Source organism: Populus trichocarpa, chromosome 18 (assembly GCF_000002775.5).
Source record: "Populus trichocarpa isolate Nisqually-1 chromosome 18, P.trichocarpa_v4.1, whole genome shotgun sequence".
Taxonomy (NCBI): domain Eukaryota; kingdom Viridiplantae; phylum Streptophyta; class Magnoliopsida; order Malpighiales; family Salicaceae; genus Populus; species Populus trichocarpa.
The window spans coordinates 1,660,883-1,680,627 of NC_037302.2; the positions used below are offsets into that span (position 1 = coordinate 1,660,883).

The window sequence follows — 19,745 nt, forward strand, 5'->3', positions numbered from 1 at the left end:
TCAAATGGATGTTTGATTTTTCTGGGTTGATTTTTCTTAAAAAATAAAAATACGATTAACGACTTATTTTAGAAAATTAAACAATGTTGTTGTTCCACTGCTAAAAAAATAGAGCTATTGGTAACTATCTAATTAATTGCAGATAAAACTAAATTTTATTGTTGATAAAAATTAGCAATAAAAAAAATCAGTAATTTTTCTCTTTGAAATCCTTTGCTAGCGATTAGCAACAGAAAAATCAATTGTTATATAGATCTTTTTATTAATTTATATGTTTTTTTTCTATTTTGGTTTATTATTATTATTATTAATTATTTATGGATATTTTGAAAGTAGTAGAACATATATAAATAACTATATAAACAACATACATTAATATCTAAAACTACTTTATTAATAATAATAAATGGAACAAAAATAAAATTTGTAATACAATTTAAAACTCAGCTAAGCTAGTCAAAATACAATAAAAAAATATAATTATAGCGCGGAAACAAGCCAAGATACCGTGGATAAACATAAAGTTGATATTATCACATCAGCAATGAAGAATCCTTAGATAACTCATTGCTGATATTAAAAAAAATAAATACTCAATTTGTTACTAATCCATTACTCTCCTTAGATAATTTATTTGTTTAGACAATTTTTGAACTCTCTTCGATTAAAAAAAAAAGAATAATTCTTTGAAGGAATTAAAATCCAAATTAATACCCCAGAGTTAATTAGGTCAGTATGCATATATATATATATATATATATAAAGAAAACCTACTTATAAAAAGGATAAAGATGCACAGCAAGAATTTCGTTTAACGAAAAAGTCACGAGTGTCATGTATGATTTTTCATGAATAGTTGGTGGCTGTTTTTTTGTCATGCTTCGTGCCTGGTCTCACTGGGTCATGAGTTGATCATTAAATCAATCTAATCACATTAAATTAATTATTATTTAGTGTAATTTCAAAGTCAGGTACTTGAGTCATGGACGGATGCAAACTAGTAAATTACCTTACGAAGCTAGATGGAATTTAATAACATCAATTAAAGTATAGTGGTTTATGATATTTTTAAAAATATTTTTTTAAAAAAAATATATTAAAATAAATTTTTTATCCTCAAACATTATCCCATCAAAACCATAAAAAAACATTAAAAAACAATTAATTTAATATATTTTTAAATCAAATAGACTTTTTGAAATGAATTTCAAATAGGGACTTTTAAAAGGTCATGTCAATCTTTGATGTTAAATTAATAACTCAATAATATCTTGAAATAGGACGCAATCAAATCTTATTAATAACTCAATAATATCTTGAAATAGGGCACAATAAGTCAATAACGTCCCATGCATCTCTGTGGCAACCACAGCTTGGAGGTGGCTTTTGTCGATCCATCCAAAGACACCATGAAACGGTAGAGGGAGAGGGTGGGGAGCATGGCACATCATTAGGGCATGGAATAAATCACTGTATTTATTTTTTTAATTAATAAATAAATATAAATAAAACAAGGCCTTTTTGGTGCTGCAAACAGTACTTGGGGCACATACACGTATGTTTCCACAGTTTAAGATTAGATGGATGGATCATGGATGGATTAGCTGCATCCCTTGTACGGCAAGCATACGTCATCATACCTACCTACGCCCACTGTTTCATTACACCCTGTGCTCACGCGCTTCTAACTGTAATCTCTCCAAACCTAACTCGGCAGTTTTCTTTGCCCTCTTTGGCAGTCGTTTACTGTTGCGTCTTTGGAAAGGAGATACATATTTTGTTTTAAAGTGTTTTTTTAAATATATTAAAAAAATCTTGAAATACAAAAAATATTTAATTTAAAATATATATTTTTTAAAAAAAGGTGAAGCCACAATCCAACCGCAAAGATAAACATCCGTTAATAATAATAAAAAACATTATTATTAAGTCTAACTCAAATTTATAGATCTAATTTACCGGTTTTATTTCTAAATTATATAGAAATTATCTCTTTATAATGCAATTGATCATGTCAATACATGACCCTATAGATTCAATAAAAAAATCTAGTTTAATTTTTTTTATCAAAACGTATCGTTTTAAATTCAATATTTTTTTATTTTTTAAAGTATTTTTCAAATTGTTTTTATATAGATAAAAGTTTTTTAATGATTATATTAAAAATAAATAAATAAAATTTTAAAAATTATTATTTTATCATTGTATTTCAAAGAAAAACACTATTAAAAACACATCACAAACAATAACAACCACACACTAATAAATAGTAAAATTAGATATTGAAATATTTTTTTGTCTACATGGAAATCTAAAGCTAGTTTCTAGTGTAAAAAACGATTTAAAGAATATCGTAGGAATATTGGAAAAAGGGTAGATTCAAGAATTACCGTTTCTTTTTCTTTTTCTTTTTTCTTTGTCTTATCTTGAAAAAAGAAAACATAATTAGCATTGATACGAATGAGATTACGTGCATCGAGGGAATGATTAGCATCCGAATTAGGGAAGGATCCGACCCATGTACACGAAGTAATGATAGCAATAGCAATTTAAACGATAATTACACTATCAATTTACAAGTAAAACCGTGTTGACATTTGAAAAATAAATATAATAGCTAAACATAAATACTATGGGAATAAATAAATAAATAAATAAATGACTTATACTTGTCAATTGACGTGGAAAAATAGTTTCTTGACCAAATCATGGCCTTAATTACATTGCTGGCCCTGGCTAGCCGATTCGATAAGGTATTTGATATCATCTCTCAGGCAATTCTAGCCACACTTGCGTTGAGAAAGGTCAAGACAAGAATTAATACAAACAAAAACCAGACCAATTTTGCTTGAATTGTATTAATTATTTACGGTAATAAAATTATTGATCTCATGACTAATCAAAAACTATTTCCCATATATAAAAACCCAATCTACACAAAAATTTACACACAGCAAATCCCCAAACAACTAGAGAATAATTATTTTTCTTTTCAAACCCAATGTGATATATTTCTTTATCTCATGGAAAAAAACATTAAAATGCCAAAAATTCTAGCCATGGCACTAGTAATATTAAGCATCCTTGTTTTTAATTTAGACGTGGATAAATGTCTTTAAAATCGTAACTAGATTGAAGAAATTGAAGGAAAAAAGGTTTAATATATAAAAAATTATAGCATAAATACCGTGAACATTGAAAAAATAATAATAATAAAAATCTCCATATATAAAGTCTCATTTCTTTGATTGCAAGCAGTTTTCTTCACCTGAAAACCACTACAAACAAACCAAATCACTCTCACCTACAGCCTCTCTTGACACTCCCATAGTCCCATCTCCCTCTTCTTCAACTTGGACGTTTATAGTAACCCCACATATCATCAACCATCATCTCTCATCACCTTCCCTCCCTCCCTCCTCTCTCAAAGACCACAATCTCTCTGTCTCTACACTTTCAAAATTCACCGCGTTCTCGCTTCTCGCTTCTACTTAGAGTACTTGCATCACACCTGCCTCTGCATCTCTCTCTTTCTTTCTTGCACATATACACATATCCCATGTTGTAATAGACTCTTTCTTTCCTGCACATGTACACACATCCCATGTTGTAATAGACTCACAATCTTCTCTTCTCTTCTCTTTTGTCTGTCTCCAAGACTTGCGCAAAGAACATGGCCTATCACCATAACTTGTCATCACAAGACCTCCCTCTTCACCACTTCACAGACCAACAAGCAACAGAGAACCACACAGCACCACCGAATTGGCTGAACACTGCCCTCCTCCGCTCTCAACAACCACCACAGCAACAAACTCACCACCACTTCACTGATAACAACAACACAAACAATTTCTTAAACCTCCACACCGCCACCACTACCGCCACCGCCACCACTTCTGACTCAAACTCTCATAACCCAGTTCAATGGCTCTCCCGGTCCTCCTCCTCCCTCCTAAACCGCAACCACAGTGACGTCATCGACGACGTCGCCGCCGGCGGGGACCACGCCATCATAACTAGTATATCGCAAGAATCGTCGGAATTGAAGAATATGAATAAGGGTGAAGGTGAAGCCATGGATAGTGGTGGAGGAGAGTCGGTGGTGAATTGGCAAAATGCAAGGTATAAAGCGGACATATTGACGCATCCGTTGTACGATCAATTGCTGTCGGCACACGTGGCGTGTTTAAGGATTGCCACGCCAGTTGATCAGTTGCCGAGGATTGATGCACAGTTGGCTCAGTCACAGCAAGTAGTAACTAAGTACTCTGCTCTTGGAAGTCACCAAGGATTGGTTCCTGATGATAAAGAGCTTGATCAGTTTATGGTATGCTACCATGTTAGTTAATCATGTTTGTGTTTCTTTGAAATCTGAAAAAAAAGGTCCTCTTTTTTTCAATTTGGACCAATTTTTTGCTTTTTCTATGTTGTTTTTGGTGCAAAGATTATGTTTTTGAATGTCTTGGATTGTGATTTGAAATGGGTTCGATTCATTTTGGTGTGTTTTTGGTTTGATTCACAAACATGTTTTTTAGACCACTTGTGTTTTCTCGTGCAAAAAAGTTTGGATCATGAACTGAAATGGGCTTGATTAATTATTATTTTTGGAATGAATCTGGTTTGATTAATTATGACCACAGGCATTATTCAAATCACCCCAAAGTTTATAGTTTTTAATTAAATTGGCTTAGTTTTTGTTAATTGGAATGAATTTTGGTTTGGTTGATTATAGTTAGGGGGGTTTGTTGAGTTAGTGATTTTATGTGGGTTTCTTTTTTGAGATTGAAGGGTGGTGGATGCACCGACAGGGGTTTTATTTGGTGGGATAATTATAAGAGGAAGTTTGGTGGTGGGCTTTTTGGATGGCTGTTAGGTGCTTAGTTAGCAGATAAATTGTTGATGATTTAGGGAAAGGTGTTAGCTCCTTGTGACAATAATAGAGGAGGAGATATCTTTGGTTGCAAGCGAGTTTGTTTACAGCCAAAACTAGCTGGGCTTTTGTGGCTCGAAGCTGGAATTTGAATTTAAATGGGATCGGACGTATGTAATGGTATAAGAAGAAGGGTTATAATGCCATAACTGTAAGTTTCTGAATTTGGAGTGCCACTGGTAGACTGTAGTTACAGCTGTAATCTTCAATTCTTGATGTAGTAAAGACTGGAATATCTGGATACTGACTGTGCTTGCAAAACTCAAGGGGCCAAGTCCAATACGAAGAACGATAGTGGTCCACAGTGCAGCAGAGCTTTATGAGGGACCGATCTGAATTTGATCGTCGGTCTTGGAGATTGAAGTGATTGAGGTCATTTGAAGTTAATTCATTGAAATATCAGACAGGGGGGAAGATGAGAAGAGATTAAGAGATGTGCATGGTAAAGTACAGTATGACGGACTCCTTTAAAGATCTCGGGGTCCCTTAATTTCTCAACAACTCTAATGTCAGGGATGAGGGATGAAATGAAATTAAATGTGGTTAGGAATAATTTCTATCTAGGTCTAATAGCTTTCCTGACATGGCTGATGGCATGTTTTCAGAAACAAAGAATCTGATTTAGCTTACTCTGAAATTTGATTTTTCAAGTGGGTATAGGGTAGATACAAAGCCATTAAATTGAGTTTTTGGATACTTTGATTTTAGTCATGATCTTCAAGTGTCTGTGACAAACTCTTTGAGATATCGTCCTTGACCTAAATTCTTTGCACTACTTGATTGAATGGAAATACGTTCTTCATCCCACGGTTTTTTGGATCTGTCTCGGCTATTGATCCTTTCGGGTCTGATTGCCCCAAGCATAGATGCTTGCTTGAAATTCTATTAGTTAGTTTTTAAGTGAAGCGTGCAACTAAAATATTTTTCACTATGGTGTTTGACATGTAATAACCTAATACTACAACGAGTATGTGCATATTTGGTAACCTACAGTTCCAGAGTTAAGTTCTATAATAGAACATTTTCAGTGAAAATGACTTCAAAGTGTGTACAATCCACACATTCTAAAAGAAAATATCACTAAGTCATAGTGAATTTCTCTTGATTTGGTGTTGCTAAGAGATTGCTGTCGTTTCTGATTCTTTTGATTCTGCCATGACTAGCAGACAGTTAATTCAGATCGTTTGTCTTATTTTCCCTATGTAATTGGAATGCATAGTGCGTGTTCATTGACAATTTTTGGAGTTAATTTGAAGCTGAAGCATGAAAAAAGAATCAAAATGTTGATCCTTTCATTTTTTGATGCTGCAGACACATTATTTTCTTTTGCTCTGTTCCTTCAAAGAACAATTGCAACAACATGTTCGAGTTCATGCAATGGAAGCAGTGATGGCGTGCTGGGAGATAGAGCAATCCCTACAGAGTTTAACGGGTAATACTTCATTATCTTATATTACCTAAATTTGTTTATAAGCCTCTAAGCTGCTAGATTCTTGCGGAGGCATGATTCTTGTTGTTTTTCTGTGCCATGGTTCATCCGGTGGAGGAAGCAGGGCAAAAGCTAAAGAATTAAGGGAATTTTATTGCCTTCTTTACAAGACTCTCTCCTGCTCTTTGGAGAGTTTTGGGATCTTATGCTTTCCCTTTGTAACCTGTTGAAACTAGTAAACCATAAACATGACTGACATTATAGGCTGATTTTGTTTCAAGTTTTCTTGCCTTCCCTGATAAATGTTTATGTCTCTGCCGCATTAGAATTCTATCACTTTCATACTTTGAGCAATAAGATACCGGGACAAGTATTCATGACATGAAGCTTTAATATTTTCCCATTTGCTACATGAACAGGAGTTTCTCCAGGTGAAGGTACAGGCGCAACAATGTCCGATGACGATGAAGACCAAGTTGACAGTGATGCCAATTTGTTCGTTGGAAGTTTGGAGGGTGCAGATACACTGGGGTTTGGTCCCTTGGTCCCTACAGAGAGTGAGAGATCTTTGATGGAGCGTGTGAGACAAGAATTGAAGCATGAATTAAAACAGGTAATGGCCAAAATTATCTAATCTGAAGGATTTGACATTTTCATTGTAACCAATTTTCTTTACGTTTTGCAGGGTTACAAAGAAAAAATTGTTGACATTAGAGAGGAAATTCTGCGAAAGAGAAGAGCAGGAAAGCTTCCTGGGGACACAACCTCAGTCTTAAAAGCTTGGTGGCAATCACATTCCAAGTGGCCATATCCTACCGTAAGTGTTACTGTTACTGCTCCGTCTCTTTAACAAGATTCGATACTGTCATTTAGCAGCATTTATTGAGTTCTAGTTTGAAATGAGATTGATTTAAGCTACGGTTACCCCCATATGCATGCATTAGTCCTGTTCATTGGAACCCCACCTGCTGGTATGCTGTCTCAGGACAAGTCAAAAAACGTGTGCTTTTAGTTTTGTACAAACATGCCAACCTTGAGGGTCCAAGAATGACAAAAATGAGCGAAATTTCCTTTCTTAAAGGACTGAAAAGATGTTGGTACACCCTCACACACTACGCAAACGAGCAGAATTTGTAGGCAACAGGCTGATACTTCTTCTGACATGACATTAGTGGGTGACCAGATTAGGGGGCAGTTTAAGCCGAAATCATCAGTCTCTCTGATTTGGCTGTTTATTAACTTTAGAAATTGAACCTCTATGACTTTTCAGGAGGAAGACAAGGCAAGATTGGTGCAGGAAACGGGCTTGCAATTAAAGCAGATAAATAATTGGTTCATCAATCAAAGGAAGAGGAACTGGCACAGTAATCCTTCAACCTCAACAGTCTTGAAAAGCAAACGCAAAAGGTATTTTTATTGTTTCATTAAAGCATATATCTTCATATAATTTAGTGCCTTGCGAGCATTGAACCAACCTTAATTTTGAAAAGAAGTAATGCAGGTGATAACAATGGTGATCGATTTGTGTAAATTCCGATATATATGATCTTCGTTCAAGTTTCCACTCTAGCAAGTATATTGAACATACTACTACATAGCAATGGAACTGCAAAGGGTTTGACGATGGTCCCCACAGATATATATATGACCATAGTTTGCTTCTAGAGGAAAGAAAGACTAACATAGACGATGATCGTGGGTTGTCAAGGGCATGCAGATGGTAGAATGAATGCAATACAGTCTTATTCAGAGTTTCAAATTAGTTACGAATTCTATTAGCAAAAATAGCAGTGTGCATTAGCATGTTTTATGAATTTTTGTCTACTTCTCTCTATATATGAATAATAATGGCGAGGGGTGATGGATGTACAGTGAAATAATCTTTGCTTGGTTTCCTTACAGTCATTGTAGATTATACCTTCTTTTGTTCCTCTCGTCGCTGTGATATATGATAAAGGATTAAATTTGCAGCAGCTATTCAATGTAATATGAAACATTTCAGAAAAACTCTACTGAGCCTGGGCAAGGAAAAACAAACCCTATCGATCAATGCAGAAGTTGAAGCAACCAGCCCCCTTGAAGAGGGTTGGTACGCAGGAGTGACTGATTCCAGTCATTGAACCTTTTCGTTTCTTGAAAGATCAACACAAAGATGGATTTTCATATCCATTATTAGCCAAGGCTGTATCAAGTTCTTAACAAGAACAAAATTGGAACTCAATGAGAATGGCAATCAGCAGCAAACCATCATCATTTTTATCACGATGAAGATTTAACACGTAATCAATCTGTTTTAAGAAACAAAACAGAAATCGATTCAAAAAGTTTTTGGAGTAGCTGGAAATCTTTTACAAAATAGAAGAAAAATCAAGAAAAAAAAAACTAGCAGGATCGGATGTTAACTCTCCTTTGTTATTTCCAACTGGGGCTGGATGTTAGTACTATGTTAGACAGCAACTAGCCAGTTTGCCCCAGCAATGATTCGAGGCTGGCCTTCTTCTTCTTCTTCTTTTATTATGCAATAATTAAAATAAATATTGCTCAACTATAGGTGTTGTTTAAACTTACGTTCAAAACGACGTTTCTAAAAGAAATTAAAAACTATTTTTTACTTAGAATTACTTTTTAATTTATATTTTTAAATTGTTTTCTTATGCTGGTATAAAAAATAATTTTTTTAAAATAAAAAAAAAATTATTTTAATACATTTTTGAAAGAAAAAAAACGATACTAACATTGCAACAACATTTTGTTATATTGATGTCTAAAACACTTTAATTACTTACATAATATAATAGAAAAGGATTGAAATATATCTTCGATATTGGTGTTAAAAGATATTCAAGTAAATATATCTAAATAACACCAAATTAGCTTGGCTAGGGAAGCCTGCAGATCTATTCTGTAATGATTATAAGAATCATTAAGAATTTATTGCATCTTTATTAATATTGTTCATGAGTGTAAAATTTTATTATCAGTACTCTCTAACAATGAAAATATTATATTATTATATTTATTCTTGTATTTCATTTAATTTAATTGAGTGGAAAATTTATCTCAAAATAATAATAAACAATATTTGCGCATGTTAAAATGTTAAAAATATCATAGAAAACCGGTTTAATTTCAACATGATTTTTAGGTGCCAAATCTGGTTATCCATTGTTTAATTAGATGCGCAATTGTGTTTTTTTTCACTTAGTGCACTGCGTGTAGACATATAATAGTTGGATTGTCGTTAGAGATCGATTGTTTGTGTTTTTTCTTTTTCTTTTTCCTAACAACTAAAATGCACAATTGTCTTTTTTATTTGTTGTCTGCTTAGGTCTGACATGGTTTATCAGGCCCAAGCACCTTGGGTTTGACATAGTTACCGAACCTTACTCTTTTACCTTTTAATGACTTAAATTTAAGCTTTCGGTTTAGAGATATTTGGGTCTTTTCATTTGGCTAAGTGGTCATTAGAAAATTATTTGGGAATGTATGCGTCTTTTTCAATTTTTAACACAATTAAAATACTATTTTACTCCTAGAGTTAACAAAATTTAGAATTGTTAACAAAGGGTTTTCTTGGCTTTTCATAATATTTGTAACAGTAAAAATATTTCTTTATCTCCAAGATCAAAAAATGATAGGCTACTAAACAAGGATATTTCAGTTTTTTCCAATTTTATGTATAATAAAATAACGTTTTTAACCTCAAAAAAGATAAAAAAAGTAGTTTGCGTCTGGTGTGTTTACCATACCCAAGCGTCTTGGATATGACAACCATGTCTGACCTAAGCGACTTGAATCTGACAACCATTAAATTGAATAATTCACTTTGCATCAGCTCCCACGTAGTTTAATTTGAAACTCGAGTATACAAGAAGTCAAGTTAATAGGTTTTAAGATTAATTTGCCTAATTAAATTTAATGATATTACCAAAAAAGCTTCACACTCAACATTTTTTTTTTAATCTAGAAAAAAATAATTTGACGCGCCGCGTAGTGAAGTGAAAAATGTAATAACATCTACCTAATTGTCTTCTTACACCATGCTAGTACTGTCTTCACTTAGAAATTCTAATTCTTTGATGTCATATTCTGTGAATAATAGATATACTCTATCTTCCATTCAAATAAAATTATGACGTAATTTCATAGTCATTCGGTCTGCAATGAATTTTTGTCGTCGTAGGCTAACTTGACCAAACAAAATATTCCTTTCAACCACCAGCTGGAAGTTACCTCCTCGGCTCAAAGAAGTGATCGCACTGGAGTGATTTTCTTGCTTTCAACAATGAGGTTTCTTACAGCTCACCCATGGTAAATAAAATTATTTACCAGGCAGCAGCCCGTAAACCTTTCACTGCCAATATCTGCATAGTAATAGTCACCTTTCAGCTGGTCACGCTTCAACTGAATTATCTGTCGGTACTGGTCGCCATCCAAGTACTCTATCCCCAAGAGACTCCGCAACCTTCGCCAAAAAAAACAAATACATCAAAAAACAACAATAATAAAAAATTCAATGAAATTCAATTCAGACAAACGGGGCTCAAAATTACAGAACATACAGAATTTAAATAAAATTCAGTAAAAAGAATCGGAAATTCAAAATTCAGTAAAGATATGATTATTTTTAAATTGTTTTTTACTTGAAAGTGTATTAAAATAATATTATTTATTTATTTTTAAAAAATTATTTATTTTATTAAAATATCAAAATAATTCTAAAATAAAATTAATTTTAATAAAATAAAATAAAATTTAAATTCTAAATACTTTTCAACTAATACCGGGCATGTCCTATATATACGCACCTCTTTCTCTACCGTTTCATTCTATACAAATCACACCTTCAAAAGCTATAAAAACATATTTTTTACTAAGAAAAAAACACAAACTACCTCTTCTCCAGACACTTTCAAAAAAGAAGGCAGTCGAGAAGCTGCTGAAGAGAAGAAATCAAAGGTGTGCCCAACTTCTTATTATCTCGTACTTGCCAATGGTAAATCACTCACTTCATGCTTTGAATACTACCTGTAAAATAATCTTGCAAGTAAAACAATGAACATATAATATGGTAGAGAAATATAAAATTATTTAAAATTGAAGATTATATATTCAAGTAATAAATTCCTAAACAATTCTAAATTTATCTAACAAGATTTTAAAGATTCTTGAAATAATTTTGTTTTATAGTTTTCACTGCATATATAATATTTGAGAAACCAACAATTAGATGCTAGCTATTTTAATATTCCTGGTTTTTTAACTTCATATCATAATAAATGGTATCATTTTAATGAATTTTGTTCTCGAAGTGAAAGAATAAAAGGAGAATATGAACTTTTTAATGTATGTTTTGGTGTAGATTTAATATTTTAAATGTTATTTCAAGTTATCCACTACAAATATAAAATTAATTTCAACTTATTGTTGCATTTTACATAATTTTATTCTAATAAAAAATAGAGTTGATTGTTTATTTATATAATATGGTAGAGAAAGACTGAAATTTCTAAACGAAAAGGATACTAGTATGGTTGAAGATAGGGGTGAGCAAAAAAATTAAAAAATTGATTAAACTGGGAAAAAAAAACTGAAAAAATCGAACCATGAAAAAAAACCAATCAAACCGATTAAAATTTTGAAAAAACCGACTAGTTCGGTTTCAGTTTTATAAGCCTGAAACCGAAAAAAACAAACCAAACCCATATCGAAAAAAAATAAGAAAAAAACCGAGCCAAACCGGTTTGAACCAGTTTTGTCTTAAAAAACCGAACCGAAACTGGTCGGTTTGAACTAGTTTGGTTCGGTTGTTGCTTTTTTTTAAAAAATTTAATTTAATTATTTTTTTAGATATAAACTAAATCGAAGAAAAAAAAAATCATTCCTAGTTCAAGAAAGCATTTAAGTAGATGTGTTTTAACCACAACAAATAAGTTTGGTTAAAAAAATCATTACAGATCAATTGTGGAATATTATAATAATCATTAAGAATTTTTTGTAACTTAATTTAATTAATATTGTTCTTTGTGTAGAACTTTATTATTAATATATTGATTATATTCATAAAAATATTATATTATTATGTTTATTTCTGTATCTTAAAATATTTTCTCTCAAATAAATAATAAATAATAATAATAAATACTTGTGTGCGTTAAAATGTTAAGAATATCATAATAATAAACAGGTTTAAATTTAGCACAATTTTTATTTTCTTATTTTTCTCGAAATGGAAAAGAGTATAACATGGACGTGTTTTTTAAATTTTCTAGGCTGAAAAAATGTTTTGAATTTTTTTTAAAATAACATATTTTCTGTTTTTTTTTTTTGGAGAAGAAAATTTGGAGAGAGAAGAAAAGGAAAATTATTTTGTGTTACTGAAAAGGGACTGAGGAGTGTTCCTGCAGTGAACTCGTAATTTTATTCAAAGCTTTAGAGAGTCTGCTAGTATGGCGCAAGGACCCTTCTAGAAAGAAGCCTCCGACCAACTCTCATTCCTGCTTTGATTTTTAAGGCCTCTTTCTAAGCATTTGAGCAGCGCGACTCCGCAAGTCAAGCAGCTAATCAATCTAAAAACTTCCGAATACCTAATGGTAAAAATCTCCCTCACGCACAAAATTTTGCAAAATTTCCGAGCCTCTAAGACTCTAACTCTTCTCTTCTCGCAGGAACAACAGCAGCAACAAACCCCGTCTTTGGACGATTGCTTGAAGCTATTGAAAGGTGAAAGAGATGAGCAACGCCTTGCCGGTCTACTCCTAGTTACCAAATTTTGTAATGGAGACGACCTCGTTTCTCTCCGAAAAGTTTACAACGCAGTCGGTGTTCACTTTCTTGACCGACTCTTAAGAACCGGTAACGCTTCTTCTTCGTCTTTTTTAATAATTTAATTTCTGGTTTTTATCTTTATTATGCTGATATTAAAAGTGTTAATTGAGGAGTTTTTAATTTGTATGTTTTTTTATTTTTTTATTTACTTGGTTAGGTATGGGTAAAGGAAGTGTTAGTGGAGGAGATAATAGGGATATGTATCTGCAGTTATCAGTTACAGTTCTGGCTGCATTCTGTCGCGTGCCGGATATTGCTGCATCGAAAGAAATGGTTTCGAAGATTCCTTTGATTTTGGAAATAATGCCGGAAGTGTAAGCTTCATTTCCTTAACTTAATTGGAAACAGTGCTGGAAAATCTGTCCCGTTTCCTGATTTTGCTAATGATTTGTTCTGCATTCTCACAAACTACTTATCTTATAATGGCCTCTCATGAAATATTGCCCGGGATTTTGTTTTTTCGGTTGCCTTGATTATCACTAATTTTGCGATTTTGATTATTTAAGGTTGCTGACCGAGTGTTTGTTTTTCGAATCACAGATCAGGTTCACCTGTTCTTGAAGAGTGCTATGAATTTTTATATCTGGTAACAACTTCATATGAAGATGGAGCCACAACATTTTATGAATCTGGAGGCATGAAAGTGCTAGCTTCGCAGATGAGTTCTTTGCCTGATGGTAATTAATGTTATTCTTTAATGTCTTTCATTGGCAAGCCTTTGAGATATCGTACTTGTTAATTTTGAATGAAAAACATTTATGTGATTCTTTTAGCTGCAACCTGGTTATGTGGGTAAACTGTCGTTCCTCGGTTTAAATTGTTATAGCATCTTAGCTTCTATTCTAATGAAAGTAGAGGTATTTTTTCATGTGAAATACAGGATTTTCTTCCAAAATTTTTTATTCTGAATGAGTCATGCAAAATCCTGCAGGCTCTCATATGATGGAGCTGGCGATGAAAATTGTACAGTCTATACTAAGCAGGCTGTCTCAGGATGTTGTTACCAATACCTATGTGTCAGAGCTATCAATGATGGTAAGCTAAAGGCTAATATTGGCATCTCGTATATCCTTTTCATAACTTTAAGCTCTTTATCTGCTAAATTTTCTTAGTCTTTGATGACTGGACCTTAACCTCCAGCTATTTTATTTTGGATTCAAATGTGTAAAGATTGTTTGCCTTTCTCTTGCAGGTGGCCACAGTAGCAAGACAATTTGCTTTGTTGCACAATTCTCTTAAATTTGAAGCACTTCATCTACTATCCGAGATCTTCTCATCAAAGTATTCAGTAAGTTATTATGTTTCGTAATTGTTACTGTTTCAGGAAGGAGTCATTTAGCCAAACTGTATAATTGATACTAGATAGTTACAAATGCAGCTAATTTTACATGCTTGGATGGGGAACAAATTAGTAGAGGAAACTAGAGCCTAGATTGAATGGCCAAACTCAACATGCAAACAACTCTCAATAATCTGTCTTGGCATTCAAATTTATGTGACTCTTAGAAATCCTTATCAAAATAGGATTAGCAAATATTTTTTAGAACTAAAGATTGAATGGCAGAATGTTGATGGCAGTGGTAATTGACAGTTCGGAGTTCATATCATAGATGGGGTCTTACTTCATTGTTTTGTCTGTTGGTCCCTTGTTTCTGCATTATTTGTTCTTTGAAGGTCCAAATTTCCTTTTGTCTTATAGAAATTTTGGAGAATTCTTGGTTTGATTAGTGCACTCTGGAATTGAAATAACTAATGCCTGCTGTTGATATTTGCAACTCAATCATATTCAATCACCAACACGCATTGAGATTTTCTGTTTTGGTGTTTGGCTGGTTTTGGATAAAGTTGGGGGGGGGGGGGGGGTTGATAGTTCCTTATTCCAATTCTAAAGCTGTTTGTGTCATTTTCTTGCTGTTTCAGAAACCACTTTGTGATGCATTGTGTGCAATGGCTGGCAACAAATGGCCAGATCATATGCGTGCTGGGATTGTGGCTATTTTACAGAATCGTGTAGGTACAGTACTTGTTCTCCTTTTACATGATTTCTCTTTTAAATTACCAACTATCTTACATTCTTGGTGACTTGGAAACTTATCTGTGCTTGGACAAATGTGAAGGGGCATAGCTTTCTCTTTGAGTGACCTTTTCCTTTAACCAGCTTGGCATGTTTTTTGGAATGGGATTTATTTCATCTGCTAACTTTTTGTGAGGGATCTCTAACTTTGGCATTTTTGTTTCCCTTTGATTCTCCCTTTTCTCTTTGGACTAGAAATGGTATACCTGAATCTATGGTTGTATTTTAAATAATCAACTGATGCATGGGTGGGTTTGGCATCAGTGACAAATTGCTAGGGAACGCCTTTAAACTTGTCGTGGAGTTTTTGGGAACATCTTTGAGCATTTGAGATGGGATTGTAAATTAAAATAATCATTGCTAAGCTTATAACCACTCTGCTTTCAATCTTTCATAAAGGAATTGTGCATAATACCCTCTTTACAGTGATACTCTATAGTTTGGATAGGATCTAGATATTGTATGAACTCTGCTCAAGTTAAATGGGCCTTTTACCCCTTTTATCTCATGATCGTTGATTGATGGGTGAGCATAATGAAAAATTGAATCCATTTTTTTTATTCAATATGCTTAGAGCATGCAATTTTCATTTTAGATTATAGATTCACTTGTGCCATTTAATGTGCAGAACCTGCTGAAAAGCTTCATGCCCTTATTTTGGCTGAATCTGTGATATCTATAATGGGGGAAGGCTGGCTGCTTGGTCAGCCAAACTTACCTGATTTACCAGACTCCATACCAGCTGACCGGTACGTTATGTTTAAATTGCATTGCTTCTTTTACAAGTAATTTGTTATGGAATATGCCATAATACTTCAGCCATTTTGTTTTCAGGTGTTTTCTGCTTGTCTTGGAGTCTGCAAGGGTTGAAGTTGCTGTTTTGCTGAATGATCTGGCCTATTTGAAATATGAAGCTTCCAAGGATACGTCAACAACTGTTGAAACTATTCTCTTAAAGCAAAGAAATGTGGCTATTGCCTTTTCCTTGGTCGAGAGGGTAATCAAATTGACGTCAACCATGGATGAAGTTGAAGGTAAACAAAAGTTAATATGCTAGCATCTGAGTTATAATGCTCTAATTGATGTGAAGAATTTGCAAATATCAAGTATATTTGGCATATGCTTAGCGGGTTGGGAAATCATAACAAATACAAGTGAATTTTGCATCAACTTCTCATTGATGGATGTTATTTTTGCGTTGAGTACATTATTTTTGAACAGCATGTATGCTTATGTGATGACACTCTCATATTCCCATTCCTAAACTCACATTAGCTTTTGTCGGTCATCTTATTCCAAGATTCATATTTTCACCATGTGCTTTTTGTTCATGTGGAATTTAATCTTCTTGCTATAACTTTGTCTAGGGAGTATTATTGGTGAAAGAACTTTAATAAAGGTGATCAATGGGCTTAACGAGACAATTAATGTAGTTCTAGAGTATCTAGAAGATGCCAAGGTAATGATTTTTTTGGTTCTTAAAACCTGTCATCTTCATCCTACCCTTGCTTTAACAATTGTTATTCTTCAGGAGCATGGGCAAAAGAAAGGAAATGATCTTCTTGCATCTGTACGGGTAGTTGGGAGGTATGTTGTATGCCACTAACTTTCTGGCATTAGAAACATGGACAATGTTAGTTTTGTTGCAATTGGTGGTGTAAAGAATAAAATGCAACAGTAAGAAATGATTGCTACCATTATTTATGCTTTAATTAATGTCCTGCTACACTGATATCATGAACTGGTGAACTAATAATATCCATGTTAAAATAATCCTCAACCGTCCTAGTGGTGTCAACACACATTGTTTTCCATGAATATTGAATGTGAGATAGTTCCTGAGTTATCATTCAATTATATGGATGCTAAATACTCGTGGACAGGTTTTCTTAATACATGATGTTCAGTTCCTATTTTCTGATAACAAATTCTGCTAGTGCATTTACTAAAGGAGCTGTTTTTATGCTATATGTGGACTAATGTTTTTGTTTGTTATAGCTATCTTGCAGAAACACCCAATGCATGCAAAGAGAAAGTTAGAGAGCTTTTGGACTATATGCTGACAATTGAAGGTGAAGATGAACCAAGGTTTGTGAATATATTTTTGCAGTAGGCTGTGAGGTTACTTTTCTCAATATTGTACTCTGATAATAACTTTGCCCACTTTATTTTGAATGACAGCCCTTTTCACTCTATATCTTTTCTACTTCCAATGATGTGTCAAATTACAATGGATATTGAAGGGTGTGAAGCTTTGATTTCTTCTGGAGGTTACAAAGCTGTAAGTTGGTCTAGTTTTCAGCTAAATGTATTTTCTTGGTCAACTTTTTGGTGGAACACATAATGACATTGATTAATGTAGCTGCTCTTTCTTCCATTAATAATTTGTTCTTAGTTCCTTATATAAAGACCATTGGAGGGTATGATTTCGTGGACATGTATCATTGAGCAATGTAATGTATTCACTCATACCCTACTCCATTCTAAACCATTTTATTAACTTGTAATATTTTCTACCCCTTCTCCATTCAATTGGATGCACTATCCAGTCCAGTACAGCAGCATTCGCTGAGTTGATGATTTTTTTGGAAATAAGCTTATTACAAGATTTTCTTCCTGTAGTCTTATCCCATTGTCTTTCCATTCTTGGATGTATGGTCAAGGGAACAAGCAATGGCACAACACGCAAAAGCCTTTTTGCATTTTCTTGGAGTTTTTTTCTCGTCCTACTTTCCACTTTAAAACAAAGTCAGCGCCAGGACAAAGGTGATAGAGGGCAGCAAGTGAGGGTGGCAGTTCCTTTAGTGGCTAGTCCTTGGCAAAACTGGTCTAATCTGTGCTGTATTAGAAAAAAAATATGAAAGCTTGAGTTTGGCCTTTCGCCCCAGTCTTGAGCGAATAACATTTTATGCGGGTTGAATAGTCATTCTTAACAGGCTTCAAGCTGCCGTCCATGATTCAACCATTACTTTTCACCAGAAGACAATTTCTTTTTCTCGTGGAAAAAGAGTTGCAAGTTCAAAAATAACATTTTTGGTTCATTTTGCAGGTTGCAGAATGCCTTGTAAAGTTGATTGGACCACATGGCAACATGGTTGTTGATGATGGCTGCACCTTCTTGGCATGTGATACAGTATTGAATTTGCTGTTGAAGGTAGTACTATCTTAATAGCAACCTGATTTTTTTATTGTTGTTATGCATTATTGGCAACTTTTTTCTGACCTTATGTTTTTTTCATTAATAGAAAGAACAAATGCAATTTCGAATGGATGAATCAACCTTCATTGATCTTTTGAAGGCCTTAGGATATTGGGCAGGTAAATAATAAAGCTTTGATTAGAAATTGTCATCTTCTTATATTTAATGAAAGTCAGAATTTCTTTCTTTCACGTGTTTGCATGCATGCCTGTGTGCATGTAGATGACTTGGGAGGGGGGGTCATATATCCTTTGATGTGCTCTCTTTCACAAGTATTATGATCTTTATGCGTCATTAATCCTTGACTAGAGGTTCTGATCTTGATTGTTCAGGGAATGCAAATGACCTTTCTGTTATTATCATGGCTTCAAGCATTTGTGCTCTGATATTTGATTATACATCAGAGGAGACTCTTCTAAACCATCCCAACCTCGACAACAGCTCCCTCCATAATCTATATAAAATCATTGCAAGAAGTTTGGCTTCTTGTAAGCAGGTAAAATTGATGTTTAAAAGCGTTACAGTGTATTTTTAATGCTTCTTGAAGGGCTTGATTAGGCTCACATTTTCTTTCCTAGAAGAAACACCTTTCATTATATCAGTGTTCAGATGGCCTTGGCCACCACCTGCTCCTCTCCTGGAAGTAACACCTTTCACTATATCACTGCTTCATGAGACTAACCTACAAGTTTGTCAATTGATTCAGGATATGTCTGATATGGTTAGAGAAGAAACAGATCTTCTCGAGATTGTTACTTCAGGTCTGTCTTTGAAACTTGAAAGCATCAGATAGTTTCAACCATTTTCTTGTTATGCCTTCCTGCCTTTAACTCGTTGCAGATTTCATTTTTCCGAAGTTGTTCGTAGTTAAATTTTCAGATTTCATGCGCTGAACCTTTTCTGCAGGATTTTCACGGTGGGCACATCGGTTCCCTCGTTTAAGAGAGGCGGCTGAGAGTGCTTAACAGCCAGATGTTGATTTTTGATGTAATTATGTGAATGTGTTCCCGCTGGCTTATGTATGATCTTTTGTAGTCGATTTTGTTTTGTAAAGAATTTCAGTTTCTCCTTAAAAGTTTCCCATATTCTGGGAATCCTTTTCAATTTTGGAAAGTTTAGTCATTAAACCTGACTAGTCTAATGACTTGCTGTCATGGAACTCAGCCAATTTGAACTGATTTACACATTGATTAGGTTAAACTTTTTTTTCTTTAGATTAATGTAGGTGTTTGGGTCGGCTTGCGCGTACCTCGACTAATCTCACGAGCCCTGAAGTTAACGA

General features: G+C 33.8%; 2 protein-coding genes across 4 annotated transcripts; both read left to right on the forward strand.

Moving 5' to 3' along the window:
- The first annotated feature begins 3,274 nt into the window (after positions 1-3,274).
- Positions 3,275-8,242, forward strand: LOC7458397 (homeobox protein knotted-1-like 3). Of its 3 annotated transcripts, none has more exons than XM_002324854.4 (6): positions 3,275-4,330; positions 6,245-6,365; positions 6,782-6,975; positions 7,048-7,179; positions 7,633-7,769; positions 7,853-8,242. In XM_002324854.4, the coding sequence occupies exons 1-6, from the start codon at positions 3,674-3,676 to the stop codon at positions 7,890-7,892; spliced, it is 1,281 nt and encodes a 426-aa protein (XP_002324890.4). In that variant the 5' UTR covers positions 3,275-3,673; the 3' UTR covers positions 7,893-8,242. The 3 variants fall into 3 exon arrangements, with proteins under 3 accessions (XP_002324890.4, XP_024446380.2, XP_024446379.2); XM_024590612.2 differs by having other exon boundaries at positions 7,864-8,242; XM_024590611.2 differs by having other exon boundaries at positions 3,276-4,330; positions 7,856-8,242.
- Positions 8,243-12,726: 4,484 nt separating this feature from the next.
- On the forward strand, positions 12,727-19,663 carry LOC7458396 (uncharacterized). The gene is made up of 18 exons (XM_024589819.2): positions 12,727-12,955; positions 13,031-13,217; positions 13,348-13,504; positions 13,731-13,867; positions 14,122-14,225; positions 14,383-14,478; positions 15,111-15,204; positions 15,893-16,013; positions 16,099-16,298; positions 16,632-16,723; positions 16,796-16,851; positions 17,263-17,352; positions 17,446-17,545; positions 18,314-18,418; positions 18,510-18,582; positions 18,796-18,959; positions 19,170-19,224; positions 19,370-19,663. The coding sequence occupies exons 1-18, from the start codon at positions 12,953-12,955 to the stop codon at positions 19,426-19,428; spliced, it is 1,893 nt and encodes a 630-aa protein (XP_024445587.1). The 5' UTR covers positions 12,727-12,952; the 3' UTR covers positions 19,429-19,663.
- The last annotated feature ends 82 nt before the right edge of the window (positions 19,664-19,745 follow it).